Raw genomic sequence first — 18,865 nt, 5'->3', positions numbered from 1 at the left:
CTTCTATGCCTGCTGAAAGGGTGTTGCATTCGGGAGATGTTGCTTGTGCCCTCAAGTTCTACGAGGCACAGGACTATCAGAAAACGTATTAACGTTTTGTCAATTTTGGACCTGTGCCACACGGGAAGGCCCTGTCTACGGCTTACATATCCAGGAGGCTCTCCGGCTGTACCATGTACTGTCATCGTCAAGCCCACTACACCAGAGCCATTGCAGCAACCGCGTTTCTCCCTAATGTTCCCCTGCTTGACATCTGCAGGGCTGCTGTGTGGAGGTTTACCCTGACCATCACAAGATTCTACTGTGTTGACAGGGATTCCAGGGAGCAGTCCCGGGTCGGCCAAGCGGTGGTACGCAATCTGTTTGTTTGAGGTGAGTCTGTTCTAGGGCTAAGTGTATTGCTTCTGTGAGCCTTGCCAAATCCCGGGATTGTGTATATGTGCTGCTGTATATTTGTATTCATAAGCATGTGAATCCCTGCAAGACCCATTCTGGAGAACACAAGTTACAGGTAATTAACATGTTCCTTACAAAACACCTCTGTGTATCTTTTTCTTTTTTGTTTATGGTTTAAAAAAAACCTTTATAAAAGAACTTTAACAATATGATAAAATTACAGTTCAAAGCACATAAAATCGTCTATTTTAAAAATGCAGGACAACATATTTCCATCAAACAGAATGCAGATACCAAACAAATTAGGAAGGTTAAAAAACATCACTTTACATACATGAGATATTGTTCCCAACAGTGAGCGATACTCTTTCCCAATGGATATAAATCCAGCTCAATTATTCTTCAGAAGCGACATCAAATATCATATCCTCTTTAAAACCTTTAAATTTTGAAGACAATAGAGCATCAAGGGGGACTAAGAAACTAATCAAGCTAAGAACCAGCCGTTGGCTCAAACCCCACATACATCTTTTCCATAACGTTTCTTTTTTTTTCAAATTCACCAAATGACAGCCTTCTTTGATTTTGAAAAAATGGGCAAAATAAAATTAGATGTTTCAGGGTTTCTAATTCATTACCTTGATTATAAAAACGACAATTACCACCCAAGTGCTGTGGCACAGCATACCCCCAAAATAGTAACCTTTCATTGGTGATTAGTTGGTTCAATTTAAACCGCAAGTAAACCTTTCTTGCGATAATGCAAGGAAATATTTCTAGATACCGAGCACGATCTCCAAATTTCCTATTAAATTTCGCATATTCATAGTACATTTTACTTTTCCCTATTCTTTCAACCAATATACACCAAAAATACAACTGAAATGTCTTTTTGCATGCTGGAACCCCCAATATTGGGTCCTCTTTCTCAATCATCTTGTCGATCAAGATCTTATCCATTTTTTCTTTAAATTTGAGAATTGAGGGTAACCGACCTTCTTTAAATAAGACCGCAAGATCTTCATAAAAAATTTTTGGGTGGGGCTAGTATTTTAACATAGGCGTTCAAACGTCGCCAGTGCCATTTGACCGACAACGGGAGAATGCCCAATTCATGGCAAATCAGTATATTTGGAATAGACAGTGCCAATCCAAGGACCTGTTTCCACAGCCTACCCTGAACAAAGGCAAGGAAATCTTGCATCTCGCAAGTGCAGACATCTAAAATATACAATAGTATAGGTTCCACTTTTAATAGATAGAATTGGATTGCAGGCAGCACTGAAAATTTGCTGTAATGATGATAAACAATCTTCATTTGCGAGGTAAGTGGTTTCAATTTGCTGTTGATTCTCTTTCCACATCCTTATAGAATATGTAGCTGAAAGCTGATAACCCAAATATCGTATCTCATTTGCTTTAGGCATGATTTCTCATTCAAAAACCAGCTAAATTTGGCAGTTCTTTTCTTTCCCTCTGCAATTGCAATGATTAATGACTTTCCCGGGTTGACTTGAAGATTATTTCTATAAGCATAAGACTGAAATGATGAAAGTTTAGCCTGCAGACCAAAAGGTGTTCTGTCCAAGAACAGAAGATCATCGGCGAAGGCCAGCCAATTAATCACCACATTACCCAACTTGACCGGATAGACAACCAAGTCTGCCCATGCTGACTTTGTCTGCTAAGTACAGGTTAAAAAGCGTAGCTGCCAAATTACATCCCTGCTTAAGGCCAATTTCCGTGATTATTTTATCCGTCATGGCCCCCTCCTTAGTCAATCTAATTCTGTAAGTTGTATTTTGATGGAGCAGCGCTACCATGGCCACCAAATCAATCGGGTAACCATATGTGGCCATCTTCTCCCAAAGCACCGAACGAATAACCGTATCAAATGCAGAGGTTGGATCTAATGGCGCCATATAAATGGGACCAGTCTGTTCACTTTTAGTTTGAGCATATAAGTTTGCTAAAATGGTAGCATTCAACGAGCACCCCAAATGTTTGCGAAAACCTACCTGAAATCTGGACAAAACATCCTGTTGATTTATAAAGTCGAGAATGGACTCCAACAACAAATAGGTGAAAATCTTTGCAGAGGCGTCCATCAGGGCGATGGGCCTAAAGTTACTTGCACCGCCCTGTCGCCCTTTTTTGTAAATAGGAATAATATTTGCCGTACACCAAGACGGAGGAAGGGAGCCTAATAAATAAACACTGTTGAATTTGTTCTGCAAAATCTTGGCCCAGAAGCTCGGATCGGCCTTGATCAAACGAGGAGGAATGCCGTCAGGTCCAGGCGGTCGAATTTTTATCTTCCAAATTGCCCGGATTATGTCTTCCAACACCCACGCGGAGGTTCTCTATATCAAACTTTGATAGTTAGGACATGCAATGCCGGTAAAACGACTAGGGAGTGCATATTTATTACGTACAAATGTAGCCCATATCGTTGCGGACACAGCTGCTTCCTTCAAGATCAATGATCAATTTCCAGTCAATGCTCTCAACCCTGACCATATTTGCAGAGAATCGTAATTTAACAGATGTCGGATCATTCTCTGGTTGTCAGCCACCACTAATTCATGTTTTAAGAGCTTCAGCCTATTAAGATAGCTTTGATTAATCTTGGATTTGTGCTGGCTATTGTTAGGGAGAATTCTCTGTTTAGGCTGAATTTCCTAACCTAGTGAGTCCCCCAGCAGCTTTGCTGGATTTTTGGGGTTTATTTTTTTCTCCTGCCAAGAGTGAGACTCTTTTACTCTCACTCTTGGGCATGATTTGAGTGTGTTTCTTTGAATCTAGATGTGTTTAATGGGCTATGGGGTCTTTTACCCCGTAGGGCTTCATGTGTTTTTGTGATGTGTGTTACACAGCACCCTCAGTGCAGTGACACAGGGGTGTCATAGTGACCCCCCAGTATAGACTCCATACCCTGGGACTGACTACTGTCTCCCAGGGCATGTAAAGTCACCATTGACTTTACTAGTCTTAAATTCTCAACAGAACCAGTACAAACCATCATATTGTGGACGTACTGGCTGGGGCAATTCAATTGCCCCGGGGTCTGTTAGTCGAGGGGGCACGTCCCCGTCCCCCCTGATCGAGTTTTGGCTGGTGGCAGTGGATACTATTTATATTCAACCGCAAATATTTTCCTATGGGATTTCCCATTGTTTTAGGCTATCTTTATTTAATTATTTACGGTAGCCTCGAACATGCCGCTGGTTTATTTAATTAATATTCTCCGGTTGGTATTTTTTGCCAAAACTTGATTCTAAAATGGCATTTGTGTTCTCTTCTGTGACTCCAACCCAAGTCGAGCCCTTTGTTCTACTTTTTGGCGGGCTTCTCCACAGAAGCCCTCCAAAGTGGTGCCACTCTCTCTGGGGTACTTAGGAGGGGTGGAGGGAAATTTAGGCACCCTGGACTGAGTTGCCTAGACAACTCGAGTCGCACTCCATCCTGATTGGCCCAAGTGGTGAGCCGACCGGCTCACCACTTCGCATGTTTGAGTGACAGCTAGGCTGAGTGAATAGGGGTTTGCTGCATAAAAGCAGGGCTTTGGGGACTGGAACTTCAGAAGTCGCCACAGGACCTAAGAATCCGACGAGGGAGAAACTGAGCCGATCTGCCACGACACCACCACCGGTGGAGCCCTGCTGGACTGCCTCACCACTTTTCCCAACGACAGAGGAGATCTCCCGCCGGAGAGTCTTCTTCCTTTGACTGGTGGGGATAACCAGTTTCACCGTCTTTTCGCCTTCCCGACGTACCTCGTGGCCGCCTTGCCTGTGCCAAGCACCCCGTCAACCAGGATACCACATTTTACCACGACCACGAAACAAAGGTACCACCTTTAACCGGAAAACTCCACGGTTGGTTTCTTCCCTGGTAGTGCAACGACCTCCATCTTTCCTCCAAGTCGAGATCTTCTCTTCCCCTGGACGACGACGCAACTTGCACCCACTACCAGGAACAACTGCCACTGCTGGAGGATCCTTCCCACTTAAGGTACTGTGTCCCGCCTGGCTTCCCTTGCTACCGACTGTACGGGGTAGATTTAGCCCCGGCTTTCGAACCTGGGTTAGCCTGGGACACCCTGGCTAAACTTTCCTAAGCCTCTCTAAACTCTTTTTGAACCCTCTGCAAGACTTTCTAAGCCTAGTGTAACTGTGAGATCTTGGGCGCATTTGTGCTCTGCTCTCTCTAAGAGTGGGCCCAGCCTTTGGACTTTGGCTCACCAGTGACTTTTGCTCTTCTGCCTTGCTAACAGTGTTCCTGAATCTTAGAGTGGTGTACCTTTCCATATTCTGTCTTTTTCCCTCCCTTTCTCCCAAACTTATCAGAGTGCAATCTAGTTAAGCGCTCACCTCTGTATGAAAATAAGTGGTGTTTTACTGTGATTTATCCGATAAGGGAAAAGGGGTGTATATATTACAATAGTAACTGTGTTTAGAATATTTTACAGTAAGAGTGCTGGAGTGTTTCAAACTTGTGTTTTTAAATAAATAATTATATACTTTGATACCAAAGCTCTGGTCAGTGTTTGCTTGTATTGTATCTGGGTGCCTATTGTGTATACTTTGCATACTGCCTAACTCTTCTTGAGGGAAGTCTGACTGCTCAGCCACAGCTACCAGGTAAATCTGGGTGGTATGGACTGCTACCAAGTGGGTTTACTGCCAACACCTGTAGTCTTAAATCTTTTGCAGTGGTCCCTAAGGGAACTGCACAGGTTTCTGCCCAACAGCTATACCTAATCCAGTCATAGTAGATGTCCCAAGACACCGTATAGCTTGTCGTTTGGCTTTGCGAAGATTTGCCACACAGGAGTTATAAGTGTGCCGATGGTTCGGTAGTTTAATTCGCTGTTTTGCTGTTCGCGTCAAATTACTGACATGCATCTGAATTCTAGTGCAATTTAACCATTCAGCAAGCAGACAATCAAAGCCAGCTCTTTCATCAGGAAAGCAGATCAGCTTATCTCTTAAGCCGACCATCATTTTATGACATAGTTTGAAATTCCATCTTAGGCTAATGTTAGGGCGGTCAGGGACCGCCATACTTGGATCCGGATCACATAAGAAATGCGTGGTACAAATGTTTAAGGTGAGCAATAAGGCCCTATGGTCCCCCAAGGCAAGATCGCATATGGGCAATGTTTCAATACAAGCTAAAAGTGTACTGGAAACAAACAAATAGTCAATCTGTGAAGATGCCGCTCCACGAGACCAAGTATGAGCAAACGGGTCAATATTTGGAGGTACCAATTGGATGTCCCAAGAAAGAAAATAATCGACCCACCTCTTCCCGTCTGTTCTTGAAGGGGTCACAGAACGAGTACCACTATAACCACTTGTTTCCATACAAGTCGCATTGAAATCTCCACCCACAATAAACATAATACCAGGGTCTTCAGATATAGCAACTTCAATAATTCTCTCAATCGGGTTAATGAGATCAGGCTGTGTAGTGATAACCCTACTATTCCAATAGAGGCAAATCACCAAAAACCTCTTCCCTAGGCTACCTAAAGTGGTAAGTTTAACAGCTAGAATAGAATAATCGGCAAAAACTAATTCAGAAGAAATTCTGCTTGTTTTATCGATTAAGACCGCAAGGCTTCCAGACGGGCGACCTTGTAAACCTCTAGTGGCAGGCTGAACATAAGTAAAATATCCTGCAACGTCAAAATGAGCCAGATGCATAGACTCTTGAATTAGCATAATCGCAGGGCGCAACTCTGCGTCGAGATGCGAGATCCAAAGCCTGAGATTCTTCAGGCCACAAGCATTCCACGACAGCACGGTGAGCCCCTTTCCCTTACTCTATTTGTTAACTATATGTTTAAACGACATGTTCTGAGCCATCAAGTCATTAGGCTTTGAACCTGAGAGTGCAGCAGCAAAGGTCATAAATTGCCTAAAATGTTCCTCGGGGAGGGGGACCAGGACATTACCCTGCGACCCAACCGTTTGTTCCACCATCCTAACAGGAGGTTTTTCAACAAAAATTGTAGCTTGTTCTTCGGTTGAAAATATAAATGGGGTCAAACCAATCGATTCAAAATCCCATCGCTGGGCCCAGATCATTTTCATGATGATGTGCGAGTGATAACCACATATCATCCTGTTATTATTATTAGAAGAAAGTCGGACCCAATCTATATCATCAGATCTAATGGTTCTCAACGATGGTATTGCCTGAAATGCTTAAAGAATAGCAGATCGATTAAGACTAATTTTCCCATTAGTGGCTACATTACATTCCCATCCCATTATAGATGGCATCTCATGCGAAAGAATAGGGCCCTCCTCCTCAAGGGGTGTCTGTTTAGACACATCGGCCCCATTGATTTGTTCACCTCTTCCCACTACCGTACAGACCTCGGCGGGTACGTTCAAATGCTGGGGAACCTGGGCACCCATATCACACTCCCCTGGGGAATGGCCTTCACTGTCTGCAGATTGGTTCACTGCGAGATTCCTCCTACATTGTGGAAACACTTTAGTAGGTCTAGTAGCAGCCCCTTCCTTGATTATATGTGTGGCTTTTTTAATGTGGAGAGTGGGATAAAAGTTCAATAGATCCAGTTGTTTATAACTCCCTGTATCTATAATGCCCTCACTTGCCACCCCCTTTTTAGGGTTGTCGATGATGCCCTGATTCCTACTAGCATTCTTAACTTTTGGCTTCCTGGGTCCCCTTACAAAAGGATCTTACATTATCATTTTTGACACTGCAAGAATCAACATGTACCACTCTTTCATTTTTTCCACAGGCCTTGCTTTGCATATGTTACACCACTTTAGTATGAGATTTACAGCTCTGGAATCAGGAGTACAAATTACTTGAGGAGGAACCCTTGCAGATCCGGTGTAAGGTAGTTATGGGCTGGTGATCTGTCGGTTTTGCAGGGCAATGGACACCATTTGATCACATTGCAATACATCTTTACATGAATCCTCTTAATGTGAGGTTAATTTACTTTGATTTGTAATATTTTCTCTGAGCAAGCGAACAAAAGAATGTTGGGTCTCACAGTAAATCCATTAAAGTTCCCCAACCAAATTGGAGTTAGATTCTTTTCACCTTTTCAAGATGGTATTAGCCTTCTGAAAGTGGTATGACTGAGCTCCATAAGCAGAGCTTGTGATTGGTTCACCTGGAGGATCATTCAATGTAATGAACTATTTGCAACATCTGACAGGTAGTGTTGTGAGCTTCCTCACCAAGGTTACCTTGTGATGCTTAGCTTAGTTGTCCCTTTGGCTTCCTTTCCTTAGATGATTGTGGGTGTTCCAAATGTGGATGTGTATCATGGATTCTGATGACTGTGAGGATACAGTAACAGGAACCAATTTGCCTAAAAAATAAAACATCTCCACTGAGTTGTAAATTGTTATTAGGGTGAAATCCTTTTAAAAAGACTAGGTGTTCGATCTCCCGAACAAATGGCCACAGAGAATTCACTCATTGTTAACATACATTTCATTGTGTTCTAATAGTCACATTTTTATTTTAAAATGAAGTATTATGGAGACCTGCAGTGTGCTGCCTTGCACTCACCGTTGCTGTTCCATCTGCCACCCGTTATCTGCTGGCTGGCCCAAGCTTGCCGTCTGGGAATTTGTGATGACTGTTTCCCTGCCGTCAGACATCACTGCCGGTGTTCCTGCTGCCTCCCTCCAACCACTGGATGAGCTGAGCAGTTCCTTGTTCTCAGGGGACCGCTATTTCAGGAAGCATTATTAGGGCATCTTTGGCCCTGTGCGTCCCATTCAAAGGACAACCCTTTAAGGGCTTTGTCTACTCCTGTTTCCCCTGTTCGCTCATGCAAGCTCGGGATTCATTTTTTTGTGCATATTCTATTCTTAGTTACTAGCTATGGCTTATTCTCAGCTTACGCTTTAATACTCTTAGCTTTTGTTGTTCACTATTATCCCGCAGTGTATATATGTTCATTGTTGTATTCACTCTTCTTCCCATCACTTTTCACGCACTCCTGATTCTACAACTTTCCACCTTTGTCTCATACTAATTCTTTTGTTATCTATTGCGCTTTGGAACGTATGGTCAGCTTGCCAAAAATCACATTCTATTGACACTTTTCTTCGCTCAAACTTCCGGTTTACATGTCTTACAGAGACATTGATTACTTCCAACAATACTGTCACTCCTGCTTCTTTTCTTACCTATTCTACTAATTTCACAGACACCCCTCGCACTCAAGGCAGGGAGGGCAGAACTGGTATTTTTTCATTCTTCATGGTCTCTTGCCTCACCTATTACACTTCTCTGCTTAACATTATTTGAATATCATTTGGCTCAGTTTTATCATTCTCTCTCAATTGCTTTCCTCATACTTTATCGATGTCCTGGTCCGCTTCGTCTTTCTTAGCTGATCTTGACTCTCCATCTACTCTTCTTCCGCTTTCTTCTCCTTTCATAGTCCTTGGTAACTTTAATCTTCAACTACGCATGCGTCTCTTCCTCTGCTTCCTCATCCTGCTTCATTCCATTTAGCTCTGCTCCCTACAGCTCCTTCTCATATCTTAGGTGATTTGCTTGACTTAATCTTTGCTTCTTTTTCTCCAGATAGTGCTATGGTTACTCAGCCTACTTCTGTGATCATTTTTTACTTTCGTGTCATCCTCTTTTACCTGACCCTTCCTCTAGTCACTTGTCTTCTATCTCTCACGCTGTGATCTTCACTCTTTTTAATTCTGCTACTTTTTCTTCTCTTGCCTCTAAGCTCTCTTCTTTGGATCAATTCTCTTTCTGTTGATTCTGCCTCTGCTCTTTTTAACACTAACCTATCTTCAACACTTGATCTCCTACTCGTTTTTTTCTTATTCTAAAAAAACATCTCAACCTTGGCTTTCCTTTGGACTTCTTTCCCTTCGGGTAGCCTTATGCAAGACAAAGTCCTCAGAAAAAATCTCATACCCCAGAAGATCTACATACTTTATCTTCTCTTCATTCCTCTTATGACTCTTCTCTCTTGGCTTCAAAGAAACTATACTTTTATTCTTTCTCTTCATAATCCTCTATGCCTTTTTTAACTGGTAAGTACTATTCTCTCACCCCGTCCACCTGATCCTTCATCTTCTCTGTCAGCAACTGATTTTGTTGGTTTCTTTACTTCTAAAGTTCATCTTTGCATTCATCTAGCCTTCCTCCTTCTCAGTCTATTTCTTCTAGCATTTCTACTTCACTCCTTTTCTCCTTTCTGGTTCTTCATTATTCTTAGCTAGGGCTCACCCCATTGTCTCTCCCTTGGATCCTCTTGCTTCTGCTCTCATATCCTTTATATATACTCCTTTAATTCCTGATCTTAGTGTTTTGATTAACTTGTCCCTTACATCTGCTACCTTTCCATCATCTTTCAAACATGCTGTCATTCCTATTGTTAGGAAATCCACACTAAACCCCTATCCTCAAATGCCTTCCTATGTCTTTGCTCCCCTTTTTGTCTAAACTTATTGAATCTGTAGTCTTTGCTTCAGTTTCCTCCTGTCTTCTTCTTTACTCTCTTCTTCCTCCATTACATTCTGGTTTCTGTCCTGATCACTCAACTGAATCTGCTCTACTACACTTATCTGATTCTCTACTCTACTCAACACTACCGACTTTTCTCTATTCTTATGTTTCTTGATCTCAGCTGCTTTCAATATGGTTGATCAATCTATTTTACTTTGTGCTTTATCAACTCTTGGACTATCTGGTACTTTTCTTAAGTGGTTTAATTCTTATTCTCGTATCGCATATTCCTTGGCTGTTCTCTTCTCCCCATCCACTTCTCGTTGGTGTTCCAAAGGGCTCTGTGTTAGGGGCTTTTCTTTACTCTTTATAAACTGACCAATTGTCTGATCTTATTTATTCATTTAACTTGTCTTGCCCCTTTTATGCTGAAGAGTCCCAGATCTTTTTCTGAATACTCTTCTCTTAACAATACTGTTTCTTCCTACTTGCGATCAAGTCCTGGGTGGTATCTACATTTCTCCACCTTAAACTCTCCACGACAGAGGTTTTTATTTCCTTCTCCTTACCCTGTTCCTCCACCCTCCTGGTCGTTTTTATACTCCATCTCTTCTTTCATTCTCTTCTGATTGTAATCTTGACTTTGACGCATCTTTTTCTTTCTCCCTTCATATTTCTTATAATGCTCGTATTGCTCGCTTCCATCTCTGTAATCGCTGACCAGCTCAGTCTTTTCTTATGTTTCAGGCAACCAAACTCTTGATCCATTCTGTTTTTTTTCTTGTCTTAATTATTGCTTAGTTATTTTCTTTGGTCTCCCTAAGACTTATTTCACCCCTTTATGTTGTGTGTTCAATTCCGCTATTCATTTCTCTGTTTGTTACCTCCATGTTCTTCTGTGACTTCCTCTTTGTTCTGCTTCGATGCTAACTTTTGATCTTGATCTTACTTTGCATTTTCTTTGCCTAGTTTACAAAGCCCTATGTGGTCTGGCTCCCTATCTTTGCTCTCTGCTCTCTTTATTTTCCTCGCACTTTACTTTCTGAAACTTTCTTTTTTCTGTGCGTAAGCCACCTTGTGCTCCTCGTTTCGGTTCTTTCACTCCTTGCTCCCAAAACATTGGAATTCTCTTCCACTTTCTATTCGTACTTCAACCTGTAACATTTTTTGTACTCTACTAAAAGCTCATCGCCTTCTTTCTACTAAATTTCATTCTTCCCGTTTCTAATTATTGTACTGTTTGTTTTTAACTTTTTGTTAAGCGCTTTAGCGAAAGCACTAAATAAATATAAATTAAGACAAATATAATAAATTCAGGGATTCAGTTTAAGCAGAAAACATGCCAAACATTGGGAACTTGCTGCTTTCAATCTCTGTAATGATCTGAGAATCTTTTTCTGTCTAGAAATTTTCATTTTCATAATAGCCATATTTCCAAACCAACGCTGTACTAACCCAGTTATGCCCGTTTTCAACAGATCACTCTACTCCAGCTAGTCAGTCACCTCACTCGTCAAATCCAAGTAGTCTGCCAAGCTCTCCTCCAACTCATAACCACAACTCTGTGTCATTTTCCAACTTTGGGCCCATTGGGACACCAGACAACAGAGACCGGAGGGTAGCTGATCGATGGAAGACTGACAAGCCAGGTATGTATGAAGGGGAAACAATAATGGGTTTTTCACAGCTTCCTGAGCTAAATATTAATCTGATGTCCATGTTGCATTGTAATAACGGGGATATTGCTCAGGTTTTACTTGTTTGTTCTGTCAATGTAAATGGGTTAACTGTTTTCTTTATATAAATTGCACATGGTCATCACTTGGTGATCTAGCGATTACATGCTTTGGCTTACATTTTGCGCTCTGTTACTTGCTAAAGCATTTACTTGACATTCAGCTTGTAGTTACATTACTCAGTCGGGGGGGGGTGTTAGGTGGTGGGCAGGAGACAGTCTGAACGAACACTTATTCATACGTCCCATCCCCTTTCCTCCGTCCTTGTGGGCGTCTCCCAACATGGGGACGGTACCGGAACCTTTGGCAGTGAAAAATTGAGCTTCCCCTTTAAATTTAGTATGGAGCCTCACCTCAGCTGCTTTTTCTTCACGGACGGTGTCAGACCCGACGATCCAGCACATACTTTTTTATTTTTATTTATTTTTTGCTTTCAGCTTGCACCCTTTTTGGTTTTTTCACTCTTATTTAACTTTCTTTCAGTGCCTCGCTCCCCCGGCCCATGTCCTCCGCAGGAGGATTCACGAGATGTGCCTCATGTGACTGCTCGTTCCTGGCTTTGGACCCCTTTGCACTCGGTCTTGTTTGAGGCCCCAACCACTGCTGGGAAGCATGTTCGGCTTGCAGTGCTCTTGGTCACAAGGCATTGAAGAATCGGTTGTTGCGTGAAGAGGGAGATCTTCCACACTTCTCCTCCACCCCACATTAAGGACTGTCTCCAGGACCTCTTGTCAAGTCAAGGTAGGCCCTCTGTTCAGCACAGTGACTCCTTCCCCGGGTTTCCCACAGATCAGGGTTCCTTGGATTTAGGTTCTGGCAGGGCCGAGGCTTCTAAGACGACCGGAACTGAAGCCGATGGGCCCAATGGCTCTTCTGGGCGCTCCAGGGACTGACTTGAGGCCGTCCTGGCTACCGGCTCCCAAGCCGAGGGATGTCAGGCGCTACGTGGATGTCCTAAAGTTCATCCTCTTCAACCCCACGGGGTAAGGGATAGTCATGTACCACCTCCAAGATTGTCCTCTGGATAATTCAGCACAGCTACCATCACAGATGCCGAGGGCGTTCAGCCCATCGGCGCTCGCTCCTAGGTCGTGAGTCTGGATGTTAAGACTACTGGCCGGCTGAGGACTGCGTACCTACCGGAACCAGAGTGATCTCTGAGGTTGGCGCTTCTACTTGGGGTGCAGGACCCAAGTTGTATCCTCCCGTGTATGAGGCATCTCGTGGCTCAAGGTCTTTGCGCCCGCCTGCCCAGGGCAATAGCGCAAGGCTCCCAAATGGTGGAGAGGCACAGGGCGCAGTCTGCCAGTCCGGCGGCCATCTTGAATCCAACTCATGGCCCGCCCCTGCTTTCTGGAAGCAACAGCGGATTGTACGGTACAGCCATGGTGGTCTCTGGATACATTTACACAGCACAGCCTTACAGCTACATGCCCCAGGTGCCTCAGCGCTTTGACCAGGAGCGGAGGCCCAGCGCCATGGACGGCTGGGCCCCTAGGGACCCGGCGGCTTGCATGGACTGCCTCTTCGAGCACTTCCTCTTGTGTTACCCTCACATGCAGAGGGCCCTGAAGGATATATTGAAGGAGGTCATCCCGCAGGTGGCACCGCCCCGGTCCACTTCTCTGGATACTCCTCTCATTCGTCCAGTGCTACCGTTTCGAGTACCTGTCCCGCCCCCAGTTCAGGCCCTACAGGTTGTTCAGACCACTCCACCACCTCCTGTACAACCAAAGCCTCCTCCTCAACAGTCGTTAGACCGGTTTTCAGTGCCGGATTTAGGGTTTGGGAGTGTTAGCAGACGTCTTGGGTAAGTGCATTACAATTCTGTCTGGCTTCCCTCTCCAGAAGGATGTCCTGCAAGTGGCGCGAAAGGTCTGGGAGAAGCCATGGGACAATGCCCAGATGAACAAGAGGTTGGACAGCAGGTTCGGGCTGACAGACAGGGAGCCAATCCTCGTAGCCTCTCACCCACAGTAGCATCCTTCATTGGTAGCTGCGGCCTCATATTCTAAACCATCGCCTTCCTCCACGGGAGCAACATCCAGTTGTCTTTCCAAGGAGGACAAGGTCTTTGAGTCTTTGGGGAAGCGCTTATTCCATCTCAGGAACGCATCCGCGGAAAGCCACCGCAGGCGCCCTCTTGTCTTCTGCTAACCAGAAGCTGTGGCGCGAGCTTGGGGAATTTCTTCCCGACCTCCCTTCAGACAAGCAAGCCTCCTTCAAGGCCGATCTGGCAGATGCCTGGGCCATTGTGCAGGACCTCATGGAGTCTTCGGTCTTCCACGTCGACACAGCCAGCAGAGGGCTGTGCCTTGGTGTCGAGATGAGGACGGCATGGATGCAGGCCACTAAGTTTTCATCTGACGTGCTAGAGCGGATCCTGGATCTGTCCTTCCAGGGCGTGGACCTTTTTTCATTCGTCAACCGATGAAGAATTGTCAAAGAAAACAACCTCTACTAAAACCGCCAATTCATTGGTCATCGTGGCAAAACCTGGACAGAAACCATTCCCTGGGCAGGACAGAGTTCAAACCCCACGCTTTCTCCGGCTTCAAGGGGATTCTGGACAATGGTACACAGAGGCCTGCCCAGCGACAACAGGAGGAAGCAGCAGAGAACTTTGTGCAGGATTTTCCACTCCCCCTCCCCTCTCCCCCCCCTCCCGGGAACACAGCTCGCCTCTGGGGGGCCATTTGCCTCTTTTCCAGGACACCTGGAAGCGTCTTTTCAGCAACCTGTGCATCCTATCTGTTGTCTTCCAGGGGCTTCAGTCTTTGTCAGATTAGGTCCCTGGCTCTTTTACGGGAGGTCCTTTTGCTCTTGGAGATGCAGGTGATGGAACCGGTTCCTCTTTCAGACTGGCTTCGGGTACGATTGCAGGATTTTTGCAGTACCCAAGAACAAACAGGCTGACTGGAGGGTTGTCCTGGAGCTGTCATTTCTAAATATTTCTTTACGGCTGGAACAATTCAAGATGATTACTCCTGTGCACATGGCAGAGTCTGTGTGCAGAGGACTCTGTTCCTTGGACCTCAAGGATGCATAACTGCATGTACCCATCTTCCGATCGCATCAGAAGTTTCTGTGGTTCACGATTGTTGTACCACTTGCAGTACAAGATGCTGCCCTTTGTACTGAACTCGGCCCCTCGTGTCTTCGCGAAGTTGATGAACGCAGTGGCAGGCCTGCCCTGCTTTGATGGCCACTAGCTTACCCCATTGAATGACAGGCTGGTGAGGGGGTGTTGCACTCCGGCCAGAGATTGGCAGATTTCCTTCATCAGCTTGAGTTTTCCCTGAATCAGAGGAAGTCAGTTGTGCCCATCTCTGGATCTGGTCTTCCTAGAGGTACGTTGGGACACTACGGTTCAGCAGGTGTTCCCTACGCCCAAGCAGCTCCTGTCCCACTGCAAGGGCGCTTCCTGGCCAACTCCACCACCAAAACTGCTACCGGCGGAGCCCGCGAGATCGTAGCCCGGGAAAAACGGGAGGTGCAAAGAGTGGTGTTCGCCGGAGGAACGGTCAAAGGAGGAGAAACGGGGCGTGCCGCCGTACGCGGCGACAAGTGTAGAGAACTTCCGCGAGTGGAGATGGAACAACCCTAAGGAATATTTACCATGGCCACAGATGACAAAGATGATATGACGTTTTTCAACAGTCTTATTGACATGGAACAACCCTAAGGATTATTTACCATGGCCACAGATGACAAAGATGATATGACGTTTTTCGACGGTCTTATTGCTTGAAGATCGCCCATGTAAACTTTGATACACTGGGATACCAGCAAACCTGAGCCAGGCAACTATACCTCGGGTTCAAGGACTAGATGGTCCTACCCTATCCACGACACGTGATCACACCAAACGCTTGAACAAGGCGTACCGGCATGGTCTCTGATTCTCAGCCCTGATGAAGGCGGATCCAATCCCAAACCTTTACCGCCGAAACGTGACGAACACAGGAATTAACAACACACCTGTCCCAAACCAAGTTGAAACCAACCTTTGTTACCAACCAACTTGGGATCACGTTGGCTAACGACCAGATATCTAATATGAACAGACCCTTGGAATTTGTAATTTCTCTCGCCTACTAGGCTCGAAATACTCTATACTTATTTGAATGTACACATTTCAATTGTCTTCAAGTTTAGTATATAATTATACTTATTTGAATGTATATATTTCATTTGTCTTAATGTTTTGTACATAGGAATTGTTCCAAAACTGTATTCCCAAATTTGTTTATTGTTTTTGAATAACGACCAAATAATTATCCAAAATAATCACATGTTACTATGCTTTCTCTGCATCTACCTTCTCTTGATATGTTCTTTACAAAACAGTAAAATTCTTTTTATGTATTGTTTGTACTTTCATTTTTGTGTTTTTGAGATTGAAATAATCTATACCCACGTGCAGATTTATTCTGTGATTGCCAAAGATTAGGCAACACACTTTCTGCTTTTATAATTTAAATTAAGTAGACAGGCCCAACCATTTGATTGGCCTGTCTTTCTACAAATCTCTAGTGGTTACTAGAACACAGTAAAGGTACACATCTTGTTTCATAACAACTCCACCACTTCGACATGGCAGTTCCAGCATAGTCTGGGCCTGATGGCCCCCTGCGTGCTCACTGTACAGCACGCTCGCCTTAAGATGAGGCGCTTCCAGCTCCACCTGCCGGCAAGTTGGAATCAGGAGACTGGATCTCAGTCGGACAGGATCCCAATACCACCGCGCCTACTGCCTGATCTTCGCTGGTGACTGATGGATTGCAATGTTTCAGTGGGAGCGCCTGTGCGCTAGCACCTTGAAACATCTCTTATGCTAGATGTAATTACCAATAAAGATCTAAGTTCAAATAACTGGACAGACTGAAAGAATATGGCAAAGTACTACTTTATTAATTTAATAAAGCGGGGCAAAGTGGCAGACACTGGACTGATGCTTGCACACACACACAAACTTGTTTACACAGATTTTATACCCTAATATGCATCATCTATGATATCCTACGTGGCAAACTGTAAAACCTATTGACAGGAGGCATTAGTTAGGGGAACATATCTACTTGTAGAATACAAAGGGGTTAATGCACCATTGGCTGTAGGACATGCCTCGAACTACCACTAAGTATGTATAATGCTGATTATAGCAGGCAAAATGGCAGCAGATTGGTCTTTGCAACATTGTTTTGCAGGTTACCCCATAGACCCACTGATTGGTTGGCATTCCCACCCAACCTTGGACTTTCGGCTCGGCTATCAGCATGCAAAGCGAAATGAAACCCAGGTGCTTGAGTCCTGTTAGATTACTCCCCACTTTCCGAATTAGTCCATCTCTTCAGTTTGACCATGAGCCAAAGTTTGCAGTCTCTAATTGACCTTGTAGCTTGCTCTCTGTTCTGGGGCATTCAAGGGAGTGTAAGAACATCAATATTACCATCTACAGCTTAATTAATAGCACTTGTTTTCGGCTTCTGAGTCACGTGTGAAGAGATAACAAATGTGTCAATTTGGACCTTTATTTACTGCAATTTGATTTACTTAAACTGGGTGTTTGTGCTCCTCTGTCTCTAGAGACTTGCCCACTCCATTTTGTAGCAGCCTTATCCCTTGTTAATTGTCCAACACTTGGCTCTTGCAAATGTTTTCTTCTTGTTTAATCTAAGAGAAATGTCATGTCCATGGCTTATCAGTCTTCCTCCCTTTGTGCCTTGCAGCTATTCTTAAAAAATTGCATCCTTGATCCCAGGCCAACATAGACTCCTTTGTTTTGCACACAAAGCGTTTTTCCAGCACCCACTGACTCTGCAACCCTGGTCTGTCTCTTGGGTAGCTGGGTGTTCCTATCATGGCTGTTCTTGTTACGCTATATTTTCCTCTATACCCATCTTGTATACATCTCATCTACCTTGCGTTACTGCATATTTACACTTATTGGTCAGCAAGTTTCTTCACCTTCTTTATATAGGATTACTTTATCATTTCATGCATGTTTCTCTTGTCACTTCAGTTACATTGTTACTCTTAATTATTTTCATATTGTTTCAGTATGTTCTCATAGATCTTCATGACATCACTCTGCCTTCATCATATTTCACTCAGAGCTCCGTGATGTCCAATGGTGCATCTGACATCCTTCCACTCTTTCAGTACGAGGGTACATTCGAAATGGTTGCCTGAGTGCATATCATCTCTCGTACACTCAATGTGGTATAGGCATAACACATGGGGTCCCACATATATCCCTTCTCCTGCTTTTACAGTATGACAGCCATGGGGGGGGGGAGCTAGGTAAAAGGCATCTGCCTGCTCCTCTACACCCCCTTCACCGGACTGGAGCCTACCCTGGTGGTGACGACAGACTCCTCTCTTTCAGGCTGGGAGGCTACACGATTCATGGAGCATGGTCCAGGACGGAAGCCCTCCTGCATATCTATCTGCTCGAGTTTGGTGAAGTGGGCCTGGCCCTCAAGGCATTTTTGCCCCTCATCAGGGATAGGTCTGTTCTGGTCAGGAGAGAATTCTACTAAAATGTTTTAACTGAACAAACAGGGTGGCACCTGTCCCCACCCCCCCCCCTCTCTACCCAACCTCTGCATGGAGGCAGTATTGATTTGGGAATGGCCCCTGAACAGAGGAAGTTTGAGTTTCAGCAATCCACTTCCTGGAAGACAGCAATGCAGAAGCAGACCAGCTGAGCCGCTTGGGGTTCAACACCTACGAGGGGGAGTTGCACACCAACTCCTTGTTTCCCCTGTTCCAGAGATGGGGGTTTGCAAACCTGGATTTGTTTGCATCCCCTCTGAATTTCAAATGCCGCCGGTTTGCTTCATGGGCAGGACGGTGGTCTCTGGGAGATGCCTTCCAGATCTGTTGGCACAGCTGCAGGTGTTGTGTTCCTGCCCACCCCTCTGCGCCAACGGACCCTCCAAGTTCCGGGCTTTGGGGGGTTGCAGCCTCATCCTAAATGCCCCCCCACTGACCTTCGAGACACCTGGTTTTTGGGTCTGCTGCTGTTGTGCTCCTAGGGCCTCGCCACCTTCTGATCTCCGACAGGGGATTCCTGAAGCAACCGTGTGGGGCGGTGGAGCATCTGGGCCTGGCCAAACTGGCGCTGGCGGCATGGTTCCTGACTAGTTGAGGCTTCAACATGCTACATTTTCAGATGACAACTGGGACATCATTCAGCAGGCCAGGAGGTCCTCAACTCGGTCCCAGTATAAGAATAAATG

At 44.8% G+C, this 18,865-nt stretch overlaps 1 protein-coding gene across 6 annotated transcripts in view; it reads left to right on the top strand.

Annotated features, from left to right (window-relative positions):
• SMG7 (SMG7 nonsense mediated mRNA decay factor) overlaps positions 1-18,865 on the top strand; it is a 1,316,737-nt gene that overhangs the window by 1,173,888 nt on the left and 123,984 nt on the right. For all 6 annotated transcript variants that reach the window (XM_069641403.1, XM_069641402.1, XM_069641401.1 and 3 more), the window contains one exon: positions 11,361-11,531. In XM_069641403.1, the coding sequence (XP_069497504.1) occupies positions 11,361-11,531 (171 nt within the window). The remainder of the gene's footprint in view (positions 1-11,360; positions 11,532-18,865) is intronic.

This window comes from Ambystoma mexicanum, chromosome 1q (genome assembly GCF_040938575.1).
Source record: "Ambystoma mexicanum isolate Mex_15411 chromosome 1q, UKY_AmexF1_1, whole genome shotgun sequence".
In the NCBI taxonomy this organism is placed as follows: domain Eukaryota; kingdom Metazoa; phylum Chordata; class Amphibia; order Caudata; family Ambystomatidae; genus Ambystoma; species Ambystoma mexicanum.
The sequence above is the reverse complement of the archived record's forward strand: the minus strand, read 5'-3'. Positions and strand labels throughout refer to the sequence as shown.